This window comes from Cygnus olor, chromosome 7, assembly GCF_009769625.2.
Source record: "Cygnus olor isolate bCygOlo1 chromosome 7, bCygOlo1.pri.v2, whole genome shotgun sequence".
Lineage (NCBI taxonomy): Eukaryota > Metazoa > Chordata > Aves > Anseriformes > Anatidae > Cygnus > Cygnus olor.
The window spans coordinates 18,575,963-18,596,257 of NC_049175.1; the positions used below are offsets into that span (position 1 = coordinate 18,575,963).

Sequence of the window (20,295 nt, forward strand, 5' to 3'; positions counted from 1 at the left end):
TGGGAACACAACCAGCAAGAAGCATTTACCACACATAAATGCAACAATTTCTTAATGACATTTAAAGACAGCTTTGATGCTAATTTAGGGTGCAGGATTCCACCAGTTTAAAGAAGCAAAACTGGAACAAACATGTTGAAAGACCATACAGGATTCTTACAGGCCCTCTCTACAGGATCCCATCTCATGTAACCAAGAGTTACTGTTATAATCACACCTTTCAGATTTTTCATGAGGGAAGTCAAAAGTCTATCCCCACAGAGTCAACATTTACTTACAGTCCTTGTGCTTACCTCTATGTCTCCATCCTCCTCTTCCTCTTTTTCAGAGTCAAAGAGATCACCACCATCATAATCTTCTTCATCACTCATCTGTGCTGTCCTCTAAGAAAAAAAATAATACCCTGTTGTGTTCTCCTGAAGTTGGCATACAAAAGGATAAGCAAAAAAAAAAAAAAAAAATCCACCTCCTTAGATAAAATATTCAAAGCAGATTTACTGAAAGGATGGAAACATTCAGCCAGTTTGAGGTACTGCACAACTTTTAGAGGTACGAACAGAGTGCCTCTAGCTGCAAGTAACTTGCTGTATTCTCTAGTACACCTCTATAGTGCATCACCAAACATTTCTGGATTGGGGCAACTGAGGACAATAAGGCTGGCCTCACAAGGAGCGTACTGCTACCATACACAAGCCTGAACTGCTTTACCTGCCCAATTTCCCTTAGTTTACTAACTGCTCTCCACCAAAGACCTAGTAATTATGCCTTATTTCTGGAACGCTGAGATTAGCTACTACAAACTTTTGCCATTTTGAGCTATTCCAAATGTAGATAGCAGTATCTTAAAATATAGTACTAAGTTACTAAGTACTTAAAATACATCATGCATACAAAGTTACCCTATGAAGACCAATACAACTTCACATAACTAACATCTGAGTGCTTTTGTAACTTTGCTTTAACAATTTTAAAAAAGGGTTGCTTTTTGAAACACTGTTCTTTTGGCCCTCATCTTCTCAGCCAGAGGGTCCCCACTAAAAGTCCCTTTTTCACTGATACATTTAACATGGATAAGATTCCTTCCCCTAGCACCAACAGTTGAAGTCAGGCTTGAATTTATAAACCTAAGCGTTTTTCTCTTTTCATTTTTTACCCAAATAGTCACACTTTCCAAATGTTTCATGCTGTTCTTATCTTTGATTTCATGTCATACCCAGACTGCATTGTTCCTTACTTCCTGCTTTGCAAGTTTAGAATTTTGATCAGACACAATAATCCCTCAGGAACCTAGCTCTCCTAGGGTTGATTCTTTCAACTCTCTTGGCTCTGAAGTTATTGCTGAGGAAAACACACATCAGGCAATGCTTTTGCACATATGCTTTTCATCTAATGACGGCTTGCAAGCATGTCTTTAACCCCAGTAGAGGTTCAATTGCACAATACAATGCCACCTAGTCAGGACAACCTACCCATACAAAGTTATACAAACCAGGCTTAAATAAGGCTTTTAATAGTTAACTGTCTAGAGCTCTGATCTCCTTCCTCTTTATTACATTCTCACTCTGTCTCAAGCAGAAAGTCTTTCAGGTGGTACCAAGGTGTATAACCGTACCGTCTTTTGGTCATCTTCACTAGGGTTTCCAAATTCATCATCTGATTCCTGGAACATAAGAGACCAAAGACAAGCATCACACACTGCTTCATTCAGTGGCTAAGGGATAGGGCTCAAAGTCCAGACTTGCTTAGGTTTGGGTATTCACATCTCCTCACTGCAAACGCGCGATTGTTTGCCCACCACTGACCATCTTCATGAAAGGAGCTCAGCAAAGCATCACTGAGTTAGCAAAGAAAGCAAGCTCCATTTCAGTGACTCACAAGGGATTAAACTTTAATTGAACAAGGATACCAAAAACAAATTCCTAAGGAAAAAGGGAGTGCTTCTACAACACAGCCATAAACCAGAGACATTCCAGCTAAGGCAGACAAAATATCAGAAATTGTTATTCCAATGCAGTGGATTCATAAGGCAAAGCCTGGAGGTACATCACTGAAACCTGTTTAAATTTATTCCTGTTAGTTTCCATTCCATTCTTTGTCACTGTAACTTACAATAAATTTGCCCTCCATCAATTCAATTGTTCATTGCAAAAGCTTCAAGCTGATTTTGCTTCACAATGTGAGACTAAACTGGAATAAAAAATTTCAGTCTGAAATATTCTACTATAACAGCAGTTAGAGCCAACACCACTTTACCACTCTTCTGAAAGGCTGCGGAGGAAATTATAGTGTAAGAACAGTAACAGAAAAATACATTCACAACTGACACAGAGAGCGTACATTGCAATACTGTCTTGATACCACACATGGAAAACCAAGGTAGGTAATGGCCTCGCAGGTAAACAAAAACTCACGAATACTTATGCAAAGTAGCTAGTACTCTGTTGCTTACCTCTTCATCCTTTTCTTCGCTGTCAATCACACTTCCACGATCACTATCTACCGAACCTTCTATTTTAAATGAAAATAGAAAAGTTAAGATCAGGCATGACATCTCCACACACAGCTTGCTGGTCAGCAGACATACCTACTGCAACTTTAAAGGCTTTGTGATGAGAACTAAATATCAGGTAAAAAAGAATGGTTTGAAAGTGCTTTGTAGTCTGCTGAAATTCTAGCATTTTGTGTTTCCAATACACAGAGCACAAAGTACTGACAACTCATATTTGGAAAGCTGGTTGTTACAGCATAGTGCACATTTCCCCAGCTAACTGCAGTATGCAACTAAACGTGCAAAACCACTACGCAGTATCACACAAGCTATTACAATTAAGACCAAAGTCTCAAATTAGGAGCTAGTTACTCCCATAGAAATAAAAGGTCATGCTAGCACATACCTTCACTAGTCAGATCTCCAAGGCCAACATCATCTTGTTCCATGAACTGCTGAGAGCCAATCAAGTAAGGTAAAGGCCTGTCAATATAGAGATCCTAGAAAGAGACAACATGAAGTCTTTCTGACATCTAGGAACAGCTCTACATTACTAATGAGCCCTACAACCCTTATTTTAAGGCAAGGAAGATACAAACTAGTTTCATGTGAATCCCACCAGACATACACTTCAAGTGGGGTGGGCCAACTGAGATTTATTCCTTTCAACACTGTCAAAGAACATGGGCTACTTCTATTTGCGTGGTCCCAGCACATTTTCTAGATGTCATAATAACATAAAAACATCCTTGCAATTCCTACATCTAGGGTTCTTCATTACCGGTACAGTAAAAACTGACTATGAAGATACCGTTTGTACCTAAAAAGCATGACATTTAAAGGTGCCCTTCCACCCAGAACTCAGACTTCCATTTCCAAGTTCACTACCACTGAACTAATCCCTTAAGGGGCGCCATTCCTTAATGATAAGCCCAACTGCAAGACAAGCAGGCTACACAAGAAAATAGCTCAGCAAGGAGCATCTCTGCTTTAGATATAGTCACCAAATCCTCTTTTTAGATAAAGAACATCAATTTTTAACCAACACAGTGACACTGCTTGCAGAAGTGAAGAGCAAATCCAACAAAAACGAAACACAAACACAACGCTCCCAGCAAGAACATGTCTCTCTACCTTTGGCTCAAGTATCAGTTCCACCCTTTCATTACTTTCTTCCTCTTCAGAGTCAGAGTTGCCTGCTTTGATGTCTAGCTGTTCAAAAGCACTGTCTAGTACTTGCAACCCATAATTCACTGCTTCTTGGATTTGGGGATCAGATCAGCTTCTTTCTGTTCACGTGTCCTTTCCTTCAACAAGAAAAAAAACACAATTGCCATTGCATTTTATTCTAGACTCAATCTCACTGCAACATGCATGAGAAATTTAACTTTTTTTTCCTTAATTCACCTTTATCAACGCGGTGAACAGAGATGTTCTAAACACCCCTACCAGCACAGCACTATCCTATTTGTGCTTTCAGCTCATCAAAAGAACCTTTGTGGTATAATACACCAAAATTATAAGATATATAAAAAAGCTCTGAGTTTTTATCCCTGGGAATTGTAGTCAGATTCTGCTTCCTTAATTCACTACCTCTGAATCCAATAAGGCCTGAGGCCTCAATTCTCTTGCTGAAAAATATGCATAGCTGTTGAAAAATCAACACAAGTCTTGTCTACTAGATTACAATATTGAGTTTGGGGAGGCTCTAACAGGTTATCATAAGCTTCAATACTACTTTTCAATGTTATGTTTGAACGACATAAGCTTATAAAGTAGAAAGACTTCAAAGGAGAACGGAAACAGTTTGATTTGTAAGCTCATGGAAGTAAATACTCATGGAAGCTTAAGGTAACTACCTGCTCTGTTTTGTCTCCAACATCAGCTTTGGGAATCGGCTCTTCCACTTCTTCATCATATACTCGCTAAAATTCAAGCACAAATAACTCAAGTAAGAACAACATACTGCTGCAAGGGCTAAATCATGAGGACTGCCAACAACAACAAAAAAATACACTGTTAATGTATGATTAAACTATACATTAATTCATGAAATATTAAAAACAGAACAAAACATAGATGATGCCAGGCGTCTTCATAGCCTCCTTCATGCATTGCAGTCATTATCAAGTTCCTATCACGCAGCCTCTCAAGCCAACTGAGGTGACTCAAGACTGCAAATGTCACCGCAGTAGAAGACAAGTTGGCCATTTAATTCCATTCACAGATTGACCTAAATATGTTTAAAATAAAATACACACAATACTATTTAACCCTCTATTATTAAGCTGTTCTAGAAGCCTTCAAAATCAAGCCTAGATTTACTTATGATGTGTCAGGTTTTGTCATCTAGCAGCTTTTCCCCCTCTTTTCTATATATCCTTCTCTTGTTCTTACAGAGAAGGGTCACATCCTCCCTCAGATTTCAGTTTGTTCTGATGATCCCTCCATCCAGTACTTTTGGTATTCTATTGTAGGAACAGCTACAAGGAGACACAGGGAAATAAAAAGCACTCCTTGAATCTGCAAACTTGAATCCAAATCTCTCAAGCACAGATGAAAGTTATCCCCTTGGAAGAGACAGGGCTCTTTCCATTGCTAAATTGAGAACTAGAAGTGAGGACCCATTTCTGTGGGCTTAAATTTGGGCACAACGTTTCGAAGTACCCAAGACTTAAGACATTTGGTACAAACTGTTCTCAGCAAAATTGTTAAGCTGAACAGCAAAGGTAGGCCAGTAAAGACACTGCTGTACTGAGGAAAAAAAAAAAAAAAAAAAAAAGCAACATCCACAACAGAAACCCAGGTTTTCGTTGCCTTGTCCTCTGCCAGCATCTTTCCAATAATGGCATCATGGCTTCAGAGGAGATACATGTGGCCTGCGAGGAATGCTGATCAAAACAAAATACTTGATAAAGGCCAGTGCTAGGGAAAAAAACAAAACCCACAAATGTGTAAAACTATTAAAGCTCTACATCTTAATTACACATTTGCTATTAGCAATACAGTATCATAAGGGGCTTTCACATCTTTCTTGTAACCTTTCCAAAGTCGCAACATTCACAAAACGGTACGATTCACTAACAGGCAGCTCTTCCTGACCAAATATAATAGACAACCACCTGCAGACTAGCACCTTTAATTTTACATTAAAAGCAGTTTGTGTAACAGCACTGAGCAAGCTTACAGCACTGTACAGCATTCTTTATATTTAGACAACCAAGTGCTACATTCATGCTACCTGTAAAGATGTGCCAAGGCACCCCAGAGATCCCAACTCACTCACAATCCTGGAAAGGAAATCCCGATCACCACATCACACATAAACAAGGAGGTAAGTAACTCAGAAGAGGCAAAAGGGAATCTGCACATCTTGGACTATGCATCACTCACGAAAGATTTGGGAGACCTTTTAAAATAAAGTGTTTATAAGCCACTCCGTCTCTAAACCAACACTTGCCACAAAGTGAAAGCATTTTTACCAGTTATAGCGCGTGGACACGCCAGGGTTTGAAGCACAAGCTTGACACCACACACCAATATACTCACGTTCTCTATGAACTGCGTGTTGGACAACATGAGAAAGTCGTTGAAGACATTGTGGAGGCGGCAGTCCGCGGCTTTTGTTTCACTGATCAGCCCGTCCACTTGCTTCTTGATCTCGTGCGTCCTGGAAATGGTTTGCTGGGAGAACTCTTGCAGAAAACGCAGCAGCTGTTGTGGACAGGGGAAGGCAGCGCTCGGGGGCAGCTCCTTCTGCCCCCCTGCGCCACAGCCGGCTGCGATCGCGCCCTCACCGCCACGCACACGCCTAGGTCCCGGCCCTCTCCATCCCCGTCCCCGGTCCCGCTGCTCACCCCGGCGTCCGAGGCCAAGGACCAGCTCTGGCTGCCCTTACGGATCTCCTCCAGCGACCAGGGCCGCTCCCACACCGGCGCCGGCTCCGCCGCGTCCCGCGCCCCGTTCATCATCTGCGGGAGAAGGGCCGTGAAGCGAGGGGCAGATGGGCGAGGGGCCGGGGCCGGGGCCGGGGCCGGGGGCCGGGGGCCGCCACTTCCACCCTCCCCGCCGCTCACCGTGACCACGGGCCGGGCCGCGCCGCAACCCCGGGCGCCGCAGTCAGCTGAGCGCGGTCATGTGAGGCCCGGCCCGGCACGGCCCGCCCCGAAGCCTCCCGCCCAGCGGGGCGAGGCCTGCGTGAGGCCGGGCCGGGGCGGCAGGGGGCGCGGCGGCGCCGCGGGAGCCGGGTGCGGGGCAGGCGGCAACAGGCGGGCCGCAGGCCTCGGTGTGTGCGTGGCTGAGGGGAACAACCAGCCCTCCGGGCACACGCCGCCCTCCTCAGTGCCGGTTCTATAATAAGATACCATCGCTAAGCTGGCTCAAACCTTCAGCCTTAGTCGCATTTAAAGTATTTTAATAGACATAATAAAGCAGAAAATCAAAAAAGTACAAGTAGACAAATGTTTGTTCAGGATCGTTTCACAACAATGTCCTGAGCAAGGTTGTAAAAATGCTACACAGATGGGATTAATCTAAAATTATTCTCCAGGCTCTTAGTGTTTTGCCATAGTTCCTTCCTCTGCAGCATTCCAAAAAGCAGCAAAGCCTTTAGTTAATTTTCCATATTTATTGAAATGTGGGATTAAATCCAACAAGTTCTTGGTTGTTAATGCAAAGTGTTTGTCTGCTTGGCACAGAACTTTGTGTGTTACAAAACGTGGTGTTTATATGCTCTATGTGTCGTGATGCTGAAAAATTCAAGGTCTTGCAACCAGGCAGCTTCAGGTCTGAGGACCTTGTGGATTAGGTTCCACTAGGAAAAAAAGAAAGACAACAACATGGAACCTAAATGTTCCTTAGGGAAAATTGTTTCTTTGAGACATGTACACCAATCTCTGAGCAGATGGGGCTACAAAGAGCACAATAAAAATCTGCCTTCATGAAGGTCCAACCTAAACATTATTGTCAGGCACCCAAAGAACATTTCAATCCCAAAATTCCTTTTGGAGAAGAATTTTGCTATATTCCTTGTAGAGGTTAAAGAGAAGATGACAACAAGAAAAATCACTTGCTGTTCCCTCCAGAACTTTACATATAAGTATACAATGTAATGTACCAACAATCACATTTATCATCAGGGACTGATCTGCATGCTAAGAAACAGACCATGTAAGACTGCACAGAGCTGAGCTGCATGATACCCATGCTTACAGGCATGCCTGAGCTCTGTGGCATAGCTTGCTATTTCTATGTGACATTGAGATCTGTATTTGTGTAGTTCAGATTCCCTAGGACCTTCCAGAGCAGGGCAGAGTGCTTCTGGAATCAGGCTGGGGGGCAAGCTTTTCCTGCATGGCCACCAGTACAGAAGTTACAGCTCCTTGCCATTCTTGTGGTCCTACTGCTCTGCTTTGTGAATTTGCAGCGGTGTGAGAGGAGCCAGAGGTCTTCTGGTGGGGCTCTGAAAGGCTGCAGTGGAAGTGTTTAAGGTGGGGTCAAACAGTCAGAAGGTTACTAGAAGTCCTTGCGGATTGCAAAGGTGGGCCAGAATACAGGGCACAAGAAGTTTGAAGAAAACATACACAAAACAGAGTTGAGAAACATGGCACAGACTGCAATTGCTGCTTTCTTCTCCTGGACATCCCTCCAGTTTCTGGTGAAGAACTAGCACAGTATAATGGGTTGCTATATTTACGCAGACATGATGCAAGAGGAAACAAACTTCCACGGACCTCTTCCCGGTCCTATTTCAGTCTGTTTTCTGTAGTGAAGCTCCATGGCAGAGAAAGTCACTGACCATCCAGAAACTGCTTGTTAGCCTTGTCTCTAAACATTTACTATCCCAGACTGCTGCCAGCTCATGAATCTTCTGGTTGGTTCTGGTAAAACAACACTTAGGACTGGAGGCAATAGCAATGAAAGTTTGCTGTTCTGATCTAGAATCTTGCTTACATACAGAGTTGGCATCAGGAATATGAAATTACAGCTGGTTCTGGGGATTTCCCAACTGAGCTGGAGACACAGATGTAAATATGTGTCTGGAGTTTGCCTCCTCAATATGATAAGGAAATTAGCTGAGCTTAGACTGAGCAGTGGAGGGTTCATCCTGGCATACATTAGTATTCTGTGCTGTAGCAACCTGGATGACTTTCTCCTGGCTTAGGTCCCTAAGCTTCCTTCCTCTGGAAACTAAGGCATGGGCTGGGGAGAAAAAAGGGTGAGACAAGTATGAGAAATGGTTGGAGGTACCCAGACCAAAGAGCACAGTAAGACTCCTTAATCCACCAGTTTAAGTGTCGGTTGTCCTAACCACAAAGCATGTTCTTTATGTTCACAAAGAAACATCTGCAAGCATCGGTACAAAAAGCAACTGCAAAGCAAAGGAGAAAATCCAGTATTTACACTCCTGCACAAGCTGACAACTCGTCTTCAATAGCATCCACAATGATTCCCACAGGCCCATGGAACTGCACAGGACTTTTCACAGCTGCAGAATGGCTGCAGAAGGCTAAAGACAAGATGATGGAACCTTGAAAATCATTTGGAGGCCAGTGGTGTGCACTTGGTATGTATGACCACAGTTATTGCCTCTGCACAACTTCTACAGAGCTGAGGGCAAACATTTCCATTTGGAATGGATCCTGACTACTCTCAAAGCAAGTAGTAGGTTGCTTTGTCCAGAAATATCCCAAAAGCAACATGGCCAGCTTTAAGGGAGATATCGTGTATGCTGTATTTGCTTCTAGACCATAAGCAACTATTTTAAGCACAGAATAATTTCTAAACCCCATATGCTGACTATGAAATAAAAAAATATATATTCTGAGTTGGTACAGGGCTATTAGAAGGATCATCTGATTTTTTTTTCTTTTATTTATTTTTAAACTCTTTGGATGAAGCATTTACTAAATTCATATTAGTGTTTGTTCATGAAGAATTTACAGCTTACAGTAGACAAAGATTTAGGATCTTGATGTGAAATTTGATATCAATTTAAATATAATTCTCTCTTCTTGAGAATCCAGGGTAACAATATGCCATATGGCTAGCCTGGATAATTTTTTTTTTGTAGGTAAAACCTTTGGCAGAAGTACTGCTTTCTGTTGCCTTAAATTTGAAATGCTAACAAAAGCTTAAACAGACACAGCATTTGGTTAATCTCACAAATGTTTACAAAGTGTTTTTTTTTTTTTAAAAAAAAAAAAGAATACCACAACCAGCTTTCCTAACACAAAGTAAATATGTTTTTTATAATTCTAGAACAGGATGCAAACAAAAGAAACAGTTCATTTACAATAAAAAGATAAGCTCCTTTATCATGCCAGGAAAAAAAAACAGAACACCACACTTGATTGTTCTTCATTTTTCCTGCCACTCCTCATCCTTCTGCATATATTGTGTTGTATAGGTTGGTACAGACATGGATTGAGATGCAGCTGTCGAAGCCCTGCAATTACTAGAACTTGGGGCTGGCTACTGAAGTCAGGGCTGGAGTGTGCCTCGGTGCCTGGTGCACAGTGTAGAAAGGAGTGTCTATAGCTAGAAATAAGCACATGCACTGGACCTGCCTGAAGCCCCCAGGGCTACTTCCTCCTCTGCTGGTCAATGCATGACAGACCACACCACTTGTGTATCAGAGAATTCATCTCAGGGAATCCAAAATCAGCTGACCTTTCCTTTAAAATAATTAATTATAACCTGTGTGTCAGAAATTAGCAGACTGTGATTACCCATTACCTAAAAGTCCTTGCTGCCAGATACTCAGTCAAATTAAATGGATTTTTCTTGCTGAAATAAGTTGTCATACAAGCAGGAAAAACAAAACAATAACCAAAAACCAGACCAAAACAAACCAAAACAAAACAGGGCTGATAAACTCATTTCAGGTAACTGAAAGTCCTAAAGAAGGAAAAAGAGCAGAACTGCTAGCCCTCTAAAAGAACCTGGGCTCAGACACACATGACTTTGCTGGCTCATCAGTTACCCCATGTGGTTTTTGTTCCTAAAAGTTAATCTCTAATGATAAAACCGTGGTCTTAGAGAATAACCATTACCCTGGAATTCCCTTGCAGTAGGGCAGGACTGCCTAGTGTGTGAGGAGGCAGGGGAAGGTGAGTATCGGGCTCCATCTCTGAGGACTGAAGTCCTCTATAGTCAGTTAGTAAGCTCTGAAACTTGTAACCTCCAACACACTTAAGCAAGCCACCCAAACAATGCATCAGGTCAATATCAGAATCAACAAATAAAAAAATGCTCAAATCATAGTCCCATGGTTGTCCCATTCATTCTTTATCAAAAAATGGAAATATGAAACTCACATGAGTAGTGAAATATTTCTACCTTCCCACTTTTGTAAATAGGTTGAGAAATCACACTTCCCGTATCAGTTGATATATCATACTTGATAAAGCAACAAGGATGCAGGAAAACTGTGAGTTTATGTTCCCACCATATGACCCTGGTTTTGATCCAGCAAAGCCTTTACCAAGCCTATGCTTGAGAACAAGGAGTGACTTCACTGGAGACAATTCAATTACCCACACGTCTAAAGCCAGGGGCATATTTAAGTGCTTTGCTTGATTCAAGCCATAAGATCTAATCTGAAGAATGCAGAAGTTCACAGGTGTTTTCCAACCTTCTTTGGTGGACTTGGAACTTAGTTAAGCGAAAACTGCTATTTCCAATATATGTAAACTTTAGTTCTCTGTGTGATTTCTGTACAAATATTTGTCTGTATGGTATATGTATCTTAGATGGAATCGGCAGTGAACATTGCAAAATCCTTGTTCTTCCATCGAGGATTAGCCCACCACAAGGACAGATGTCTTCTGGTGGAGCAGGAGCTAAAAGTGAAAGCTTTGATGATAGAAAGTAAGAACATGCAGCTTACATTTAAAAAGAAGGGAAAGGCATATTGCTTTTTAAGTGAATTTGGATAGATCAAAACTATACATACTTAGACGAGAAGCTGAAGGCAGTTACAAAGGGAATAAAGCTGCAGGATAGTTTAGAAGCATACCGAAGAATTCATGCTAGGTTCTGTGTATGCATATTCATATAAGCAACACTGCTCGAAAAACTATTAAAGGATCATTAAAGGACTTTTAATTGCTGTTAATAGACTGCTGTTGCAGTGCATACATCAATCCTGGCACACAGGAATGGCACAACAGCGGCAAATCACCGTCTTTCTATCACCCCAAATCAGCCTGGTAGGATTTCATACACCCCTGAAAGAAGGTGAATTCAGCTCCTTTGAACTGAATCCCTTCCACCTTGCTTTACACTGTTGCTGCTGGCTTGTATCTCCTGCTGCTCCAGCCCCCTCGGGTGGGCTGGCTGCTCTGGGAGACCTGCTCGTCCAGCCTCAGTTTGCCCAGGCAAAGGCAAGCGATGGTCCGAATATCTGCCGCTCACAACAGGCTCACAACAGGCTGGATAAATACTGGGTCATACTGGGCTGCCTGCTGGAAGGTCCCAGAAAAGTACTTGTAACATCTAGAAAAATAATACTATGATAGCTGGGCAGGATGAGCTTTTCAGGTATTTCTCCAAGTGTCAACACTTCTGAGAAAGTGCTGAGAAATGAGAAGCTGAAAGAGACCAGACATGTTTAGCAGCATTCAACTGGGAAATTAGGAAAGGTCCAAGTAGTGGTTGTCATACCAACAAAGCCCTACAAATGTTTCCTGATGCCTTGGGCAGACCTTCAAGGCAGTTTTGTCTCTCTTCTTCCTGTATGACAACAGGTGAAAAGCAAATCAGCACGTTATTATGGAAACAATCATTCTTGCAAAAAGTGTATTAAAATCATCTCACTGGAAGTGTAGCGCGATCTAAGACTTGAGGAAGAGACTGGGGAAACAATTCTCTTAAAGCAAGATCTGTGTGTCCTGAAACGGGAGGTTCAAAGACACTCGGAGGAATGCCAGCCTACCAGCAGACAATGAGCAGCACGGCTGGCAGGGCTCCAACGTGTTTATCAAGAGCTCATTGACAGAAGAATAAGGTGTTCTGCCTAACAAGTGCCTTGAAAGCAAAACCAGTCTTGCTTTGAGCTGTCTATGAAAAACCACAAAAGGACAGGCATAAAATTTCTTGTCAAGCCCAAGGTGACCTGGGGTTAGCAAAGCCTGAACATGGTAGGTGAAGGGAAGGGAATAACGTAAATCTGGTACGAGCCATAGGTGGGTACACATGGTCAACAGTTCCTCTACACTTGTATGGTTCATCTATATCAAGTGATCTGGGTGAAAACATAAACTCATTGTTGGGAGAGTTTGCAAACAATGCTTAATGAGTCAAATACTAATTAAAGTTGTGCTGATGGTGAAATAAACTGCGCTTGCTTAATCTATGCTTTAGAGATTTTTTACAGTTTGTAGAAATGGGAATTTTGCATGAATATCAGTGGGTCTGAAAAGAATTCAGGGATGGAAAGCCAAAGTTCTGTACTTAGAAAAATATGGTGCTTAAGATAGCAGTGGTGATACAGCAAAGGCAATAGGTCTTTTCTTAATATCTGGGGTTATTTTCACAGCATAGGCAAACTTCCATGTCTTTTTCTCTATTCAGTTTTTAGATGAGATACTGTCAAATTGGAGACTGTTCAGAAATGGGTTACAGGAATGAAAGGAAATCAGGACTACACACCTGATGGCTAAAACTAGTGTACTCATCTGAGAGAAGTTATAAGCTGACTTGACAGCCTATAAGCACAGACAAGAGGAAGATTTTGATGATAAAAGACTATTACCAGGTATGCAGGAAGCAAAGGATGAAAAACAAAAGTTATTCATTTTTTCTCAGTGACATAAACAAGATTTTCATGAAATGAGAGTTTTAAAACACGTAGTGATTATAGCAGAACAACAACAAAGAAGAGACAGGTGTGTAGTCTGTAAAATTGAATGCTTATGAACTTTTCATGAATTATGTATTTTTTCCTAAGTGATTATTAAACCTGCACAGACTTCAACTTCAGCATTTACTCTAAGGGGATCATGGAATTATGATGTGATGTACTACAATTTTGTTGTTGTTTTTCCTGCTGAATTCTTTGGAATGAGCACATCCAAAAGCTAAATTAATTATTAATAGTTCTCAGAAATACACAGCGCATGGAAGTGTGTGAATGACAAATTCTCTTTCTACCACTCCAAAATATCTAAAACTCTGTGAATAGTTTAATTGACTCTTACAACAAATAAACCCCAAATTGTTTAGTTTATAGTACAGCCGAATTTTATTTACTATTCCAAACTTTCTAAATGTAATCATAAAATCATAGGCTAAATTCCTTAATCTGGTGATCAGTCTCATGTGGGAATGAATTTTCTATTGCTTGCTATCATCCATAGCAAAGTATTTATTTTTAAAACATAGGCCACAGCTTATTATTTCTTTCTGAAAAGAGGCTGCAGGAGTAAGAGAAAGCAGAGTATTTGATTAGCACTCTGACATTTTTCACTTGTGAAAGCATTTTGCACATATGAAAGTGGTCACATACTCTATCACAGTTACTCAAATCAAAACCTGAACAGTCCCACAAGAACAGCAGGCGGCTTTTGATTTGTTAGAAAATACTTCTTTTAGTTGAGGAGAGAGAGAAATGTTGCAGTTGATCCAGCTTTGATTAACATCTGAATGTTAAGAGGTTTTAATAGTGCTATTTCCAAGTGCCTTTGATTATCTTGCAGTACACACAGTAGCATTAAATATGCATATCCAAAGATCTGGCAAGAGATCTCTAAGCTATTAATTCCTTGTTTCCTATTCTAAGCACGTTCCAGCCCACTGATAGAAGAAATGATCATTGTGGATTCCTCCCACTCCTGAAAATTACCTGGACTAACTGTACAGTTCTGCCTACAGCTTACCTAGCAATACTTGAATTTTATCAGAAAGGCATTTTTTCTAATCATAACGCTTCTGAACAATACTTGATTCTGGGCTCAACTCTTTACTCACGTCAGTGCTGTACAGAATCAAACTTTGCCAGCTGGCAAAATTTCAGCAATTTCTTCAGAAATTTCAACATAAGTGCATTTGAGTTGAGCAAGCTATTTTTCTAGACTTAAATTGCTCAACATAAAGGTACCATAAAACATTTGCTTTCAGATTCCACAACAAAGCACTTGTGGAGATCTTCTGAGGACTTGGAGCTCTTTGGGAGCTACACATTACACAATGGTGAGTAAAGGCTTAGCTTTTTTTATGAGGAAGGTACAGATCACTATATGTTTTAAAACTGCAAAAGAAGGATATTTGAAAGATTCACCTAATTATGCCTATATCTATATCCCTATTAGATATGGATGTATTCCGTTAAAAACTGACAGAAGATTCAAAGAAAGACACATTTATGAAGATTACTGTGAATTTGGGTTTTGCTTTGTAATGATTTGAAAAAAAAAAACAAAACAAAACTACATATATCTCTCTAGGTATTTCACCTGCTGTTATCCTTTTTTCAGAATTGTTTGTGAGAATATTCAGAATATTGTAACGTATAGATATGAAATAAAGCATAAAACATAGCCCCTTTACAACAAAATGTATAATACAGTGTACTCGTTCTGTTTTTCTCTTTTGATTTATAAAGACATGTCCTGTTTCAACTTTTCAAGCCTCCAAATTTGTTTGCAGAATCTGAATCAACAGTTAGGTATTGCCAAATAGATAGACAAAGCCCTATGGCCCAGTTTTCCTCTAATTTGTGCTCACCTAGTCCCCAAAACTACAGACATCAATTACTACTTCTGATGATAATCTAGGGAATGGCATAAGTTTTAAAGAAGAGTTAGCAGTTTCTTTAATATATGTAGATTTGGAGATGAAGGGAGAAATTATCATCTACTTATTTCTTTGCTTAAGCTTTCCTTAGGGCTTGTCTTGTCTGTAATCAGTTGGAAAAGACTTTGTTGGACAAGGTAATATGGCACCTCATTTCACATTAATTCATCCAGTTGCAAAGTCCATTAAATCCAGTTCAGAAGATCCTGCTCTGCAAGATGGCTGGTGGCATTCCCTTTTTAAGAGAGCAAACAAGCAGAAAATATTCCTTGAGGTGCCATGCTCTTGAAAACCCAGAACAACGCAACCCTTATGTTGAACTAGAAATCCTTGCCATTAGTGTGACAGTAACAACGTCACCTATTTTTTAATAAAGGACATTGTTTCTGCCACTGCTCATTGATATCTTCTGTGCTCAGCCTGATTATATGTGGCACCTTTGCTGCTAGCTAATTGTTACTTAGCTGGTGTACCGGTTGGTTGTTCCAGAAAAAGGTCAGTTCAGAAGTGGTTAGACACCACACACTTCCCCTTCTCTTTCTGTTCAAATCCAATAGAGGGTCCAGAACTTTGCTCTTTAGAGAGAGGAGCGTGCCCAGTTTCACCTAACTGACATTTCTTTGAATAGCAAGATAAGGACAGATGTTGGAGCAAACTAAAGACAAAACATTCACAGAACACAGCCCAGGACAGCAAACGACAAATTTTAGCCATTACTATAAAGACATGAGTACAGCACTCAGACTTCTGATAGAAGTAGCCTGTGCAACTGCAAACCTCTGCACCAGTTCGGAGGAAGCACCACCACCACATGCTCTGGACAACTAATATAAAGCTAGCAGCATCACAAGCCTATTGAGAGAGATCCTCTGTGGAAAACTACAGGTCCCCAAACTCACATAGCCCCATACACCTGCACAGCATGAGTAGCCCCACAGATCCACTCCAAATGCCTTAAGAGAAGCCTTATGGGAGACCAATTTTAATGTTACATATACTTTCCTACAACTTCACAGAACAGGAGGTACTTGGACAATGTTCCTTTGACTGGAAACCATGGAATTAAAGTTTGAGAGTTTCAGTCTTTCTCCTTTGCTTTTCTCCTTCTGGCTATGGTGTTCACCATGGCAGTTGGCTCTATTCTACCCCAAAGCCTCAGGAACCCCAAATGGCAGAGCCACTGTGGACATTAAGCACTGTACCTTTCCCAGACCAGTCCATAGTCTCTTCCCCTCCCTTTCACAACACCAGAAATGCCCCTCGGCCCTGTAAGAAAGAAGCACCTAAAATAGCAAGTGTCTTCCAACACAGACAGAGGAGATTCCCCATGGCTCTCCATGGTTCAGAAATTTTCACTCTTTTGACATTTATGGTTCAAGTAGTTCAAGGTAAGTAGCAGAGCTGTCTAAAACCAAAGCCTCTCATTGTTTTTTTCAATCTCACTTCCAAGTTGCAACAGCCTCTGGAGTTTAGAACAGCAACTATTCATTTCACAATCCTTTTGTGTTGATCTGCAAGTGCTATCAAGAAAACTGAAGTATGTTCCTCACTGCTTCTCATTCTCTGGCCATTCCTAAACTTTTGCCTTAAGTTATCCAGCTTGAGGAACTCATCAAAATAATCTGGGGCTCCAGACCCTCTACCCCAGTAAAAGTACCCTTACAAAGTTATGCAGGCCTTTTCAGAGAAGTCCTGGGTGTTCAGCAGGTCCCAGCTGACACCTCTGAAGAGCTCTTGCAGATGTTTATCTGTTGCCACCGCTAGCCAAGAAGAAGGATGACCAGACCTGTGTGTGCATGTTTTGACAAGATATTTCACACGCTGCTAAGCAGAATATACAGCACTGGGATTCTGCCCCAAGGCACTAATTTGTGTCTCTTCTCTATCCAGCCACTTATTTCACAAAACTTATCAGAATCTAATTAGTTATGCGATCCAAAGATTGCCAAAATTTTGGTGCAATTGCTGTGCTCAGAAGTGAAACACTGGGATGCTACACAGACAGTGATGTACAGGAGAAATAGCTAAACATGACTCAAAGGCAATAAATAAAGCACTAATAAGAATCTGACAGGGCTTTTAAGTCTACTATGGAAGCTTTTGGTGATTTCTAGAGCTTGGATTTTGACAGGGAGGGATGCTGCAGACACGTTTATGTTACATCATTTTGTCTCTTCCCATGCAAGGAAAATGTAGTGAAGTATCTGGATTTCCCTTTTCCAACATTTTCATGTGCACATAAGGTTGTTTCTAACTCTTGTTTCAGGTTCAGTGACTTATCTTTTCAAAACAATGATAATCGAAGTTGAATTAAATTCATGCCATGTGCTCCATGTCTCTTTTACAGAAAAGCTTTCTCGCCTTCCTTCTTGCAATGGGCATCGTGACACTGGGTGATGCATACTGCTTTACAAAAATAAACAAGCCAGGGGAGTCTGACAAAGGTAAGAACAGGGAAAGTGCTCTCACTTGATATTTTTTTGTTGGCTCAACTCTATGCAGAACTGCTGGGAAGGGCCCAAAATATCAGGGAGGTGGAAGTTGTCAGAAAGACCTGAATAAGAGGTTCCAGCACCAAGATACCAAAACTAGGGAAAAATAGTATTTTCACCTGGACTGGGTATAGTTGCAGCAATACTATTGCTATTGGTGGTGGGTTGCTAGTGCTATGCCAGCACGTGGAGCTGCTGCTGGATTTGGGAGCATTTCTGAATGCAGTGTGGTTCTAGATGGCAGACCTGGCTGTTTGGTTGCTCAGTTTCACCCCAGGTCTATAACACTGAAACTGTCTCTAAGAAGTAAAGAAGAAACAAGTTCAGGCTCTCAAAATAGTCCAGGTAATAGCCAGGAGGGCAAAATGACTTCTGTTTAATCATTCTCAGGAAAAACATTTTCAAAAAATATACAGGCATTTTTAAACCTTTCATCTTTAATGTGGAGGCTTAAAGAATGTCTTTTGTTTTGTTGCTGTGTTATGCAGGCTGTGTCCTGGATGGAAAAGTGTACCCCTTTGGACATATCTCAAGGACAGATGATTGCTTCCGATGCAGCTGCACCCAAAACCAAATATCTTGCTGCTCCCTGTAAGTCTGAACTCACTAGGAGCATCATTGCCCATACGAAGACCACAGGTTTCCATCTGCTGGGAATAAATGGGTCTCTAAAGGCACAAGAGAGCCTTTCCTTACCCCTCATGGAGGGATAAAAGCCACACATGGCTTCAGATGACTTGACTCCTTGGCTGTGTTTACCTTAGTTCACTTTCTGCTGACTGGGGGTGGACACAGGCCCTTCCAAGCACATCCAGTTGGTGCTTGTCTTTAACGCTAAGCAACTTGTGAACCCCTCTTACACTGTGGTTAAGTCATTCCTTGGCAGGGAAAGTGGAGAGTAGAAAGGAGTTCATTCCACAAGCCGCTTACGTACAGGTCCTCTAAAGAACTCATGATGATCTGAACCCCTTTTCAGAGATGCTTTTCTCCACTGAACATGCAGACACTAGAGTGGCATGGCTCTGCTCTGAAGTATCTCTTTCCAACATCCTCTTTTCCTCTTATCCCACCTTCTCAAAATGCCAAAATGGCTAGATTACGATCATTGCCTTTTCTCAGGTGACACCCACTGTCAGGAAACTGAAACCACACTCTAAGCATACTGAAAATAATGAAAAATGATGGAAAAGAGATAAAACATGCTGCGACCATGCTTATGTCACATTGTAGAGTGCTGTGCTAAAAAAAATCCCCATACTGGTACATCTACATGTCGTTGCAGAAGGAAATCTGTTGAGGCACTGGAAGCTGTAGCTGTGGGTGCTCAAGCTAGCTAGGCTGGTCTAAGTCACAGTTTCAGAGATTTCTCACTCTGCACTAGTTTGGTAGTTCAATATATAGTCACTGAATTATTGAATCTTTTATTGCTCTCAGTCTAACATTTTTTTTCTGTTTATCAATGATAGCTTTCATACTCCTGTTGGTTATGACAAAGAAAAATGTAAAATCGTTTTCAACAAGAGAAGCTGCAACTATGATGTTGTGGAGAAGAATGACCCCACCAAGGAGTGCGTTGTCCACAGTCGTGTGGGTTAACAATGCACCTGCTCCAAGCCTACAGACGCTTTGCCATCAAAGATGCTTAAAGACATGGGAGATCTTATAAAAGAGAGTACTTCAGCAGCTCACTTTTAATCTCCCAGTTATTCTAATTCAGTAAACAAGATGCATAATCAGATACAAAGTCTTATTTCTGTCATCACTTGTGTTGGTATGACTGAGCTTTGTTGAATGCAATAAATCCAGATGAAACATCCAGAAAAGCTTCATAATGATGGCTCTTTTTATGTAACAATGCTTGGGAACATCACTTTCCTTGAGAGAGGAACGCATTTATCTCAGTACTCCAATGTGCCATACACCAGTGCCCTGACAGAAGCTGCTCTCATGCTTTGCAGGTTCTGTTCTTGCCAAGCATCAGAGCAGCCATATTAGCTCCCCAGGTGTCAAAATTTGGAGGGGAAGCACTGTTTGGGATATGCTCTGCCACAGCTCCTACTCCAGGCACACAGCGGCCTAGGGAAGGGAGGAGGACACTGGATCAGATTCCCTTCGGTATGGTCTCTCCTTCATGTCACAGTCTCTGAGGTAACCTTTCAATAGCTTCTTGTTAGTGACTGGCACAACTGGATCCCACCTGCCAGACACTCAGAATCTACAGAGTTTGAAGAGAACCCAATGCCAGAATAATCTTAGCTGTCTCAAGGTATGCTCTTGGGATGCAGAGCCTGTATCACGTCTTTGCCAGAGCTGGACATGCAGATGAACTATCTACTGCCAGGATCCAGAAAACACCTTGCTAAATTAAACATATACTCCCCTACCACTACAGCCAGAAGTGCAAGCCTTCAAACTACAGTGTAATTCTTTGGGAGGGAGTCACAGTCAGCCAAGCTAACAAGCCTTTCTATTACATAGTAGGCAAAGCACCAGCGATTACAGAGCAAGTAGAAAACATCA

General features: G+C 41.4%; 2 protein-coding genes across 2 annotated transcripts in view; one reads left to right on the top strand and one right to left on the bottom strand.

Moving 5' to 3' along the window:
* WASHC2C (WASH complex subunit 2C) overlaps positions 1-6,678 on the bottom strand; it is a 34,328-nt gene extending 27,650 nt beyond the window's left edge. The window contains 10 exon segments of the mRNA XM_040563227.1: positions 294-383; positions 1,613-1,660; positions 2,450-2,508; positions 2,895-2,988; positions 3,623-3,753; positions 3,756-3,795; positions 4,348-4,413; positions 6,038-6,202; positions 6,346-6,459; positions 6,565-6,678. Coding sequence (XP_040419161.1) covers positions 294-383; positions 1,613-1,660; positions 2,450-2,508; positions 2,895-2,988; positions 3,623-3,753; positions 3,756-3,795; positions 4,348-4,413; positions 6,038-6,202; positions 6,346-6,459 — 807 coding nt within the window. The 5' untranslated portion in view covers positions 6,565-6,678.
* Positions 6,679-14,540: 7,862 nt separating this feature from the next.
* LOC121072923 (beta-microseminoprotein-like) lies at positions 14,541-19,593 on the top strand. Its single transcript, XM_040563225.1, has 4 exons — positions 14,541-14,680; positions 17,631-17,727; positions 18,264-18,366; positions 19,242-19,593. Exons 1-4 carry the CDS (start codon positions 14,678-14,680, stop codon positions 19,369-19,371), a joined length of 333 nt encoding a protein of 110 aa, XP_040419159.1. The 5' UTR covers positions 14,541-14,677; the 3' UTR covers positions 19,372-19,593.
* The last annotated feature ends 702 nt before the right edge of the window (positions 19,594-20,295 follow it).

Coding starts and splice junctions, on each gene's coding strand:
- LOC121072923 (XM_040563225.1), top strand. Junction 17,728..18,263: donor GCCAGGGGAGTCTGACAAAG/GTAAGAACAGGG, acceptor TGTGTTATGCAG/GCTGTGTCCTGGATGGAAAA. Junction 18,367..19,241: donor CAAATATCTTGCTGCTCCCT/GTAAGTCTGAAC, acceptor TATCAATGATAG/CTTTCATACTCCTGTTGGTT.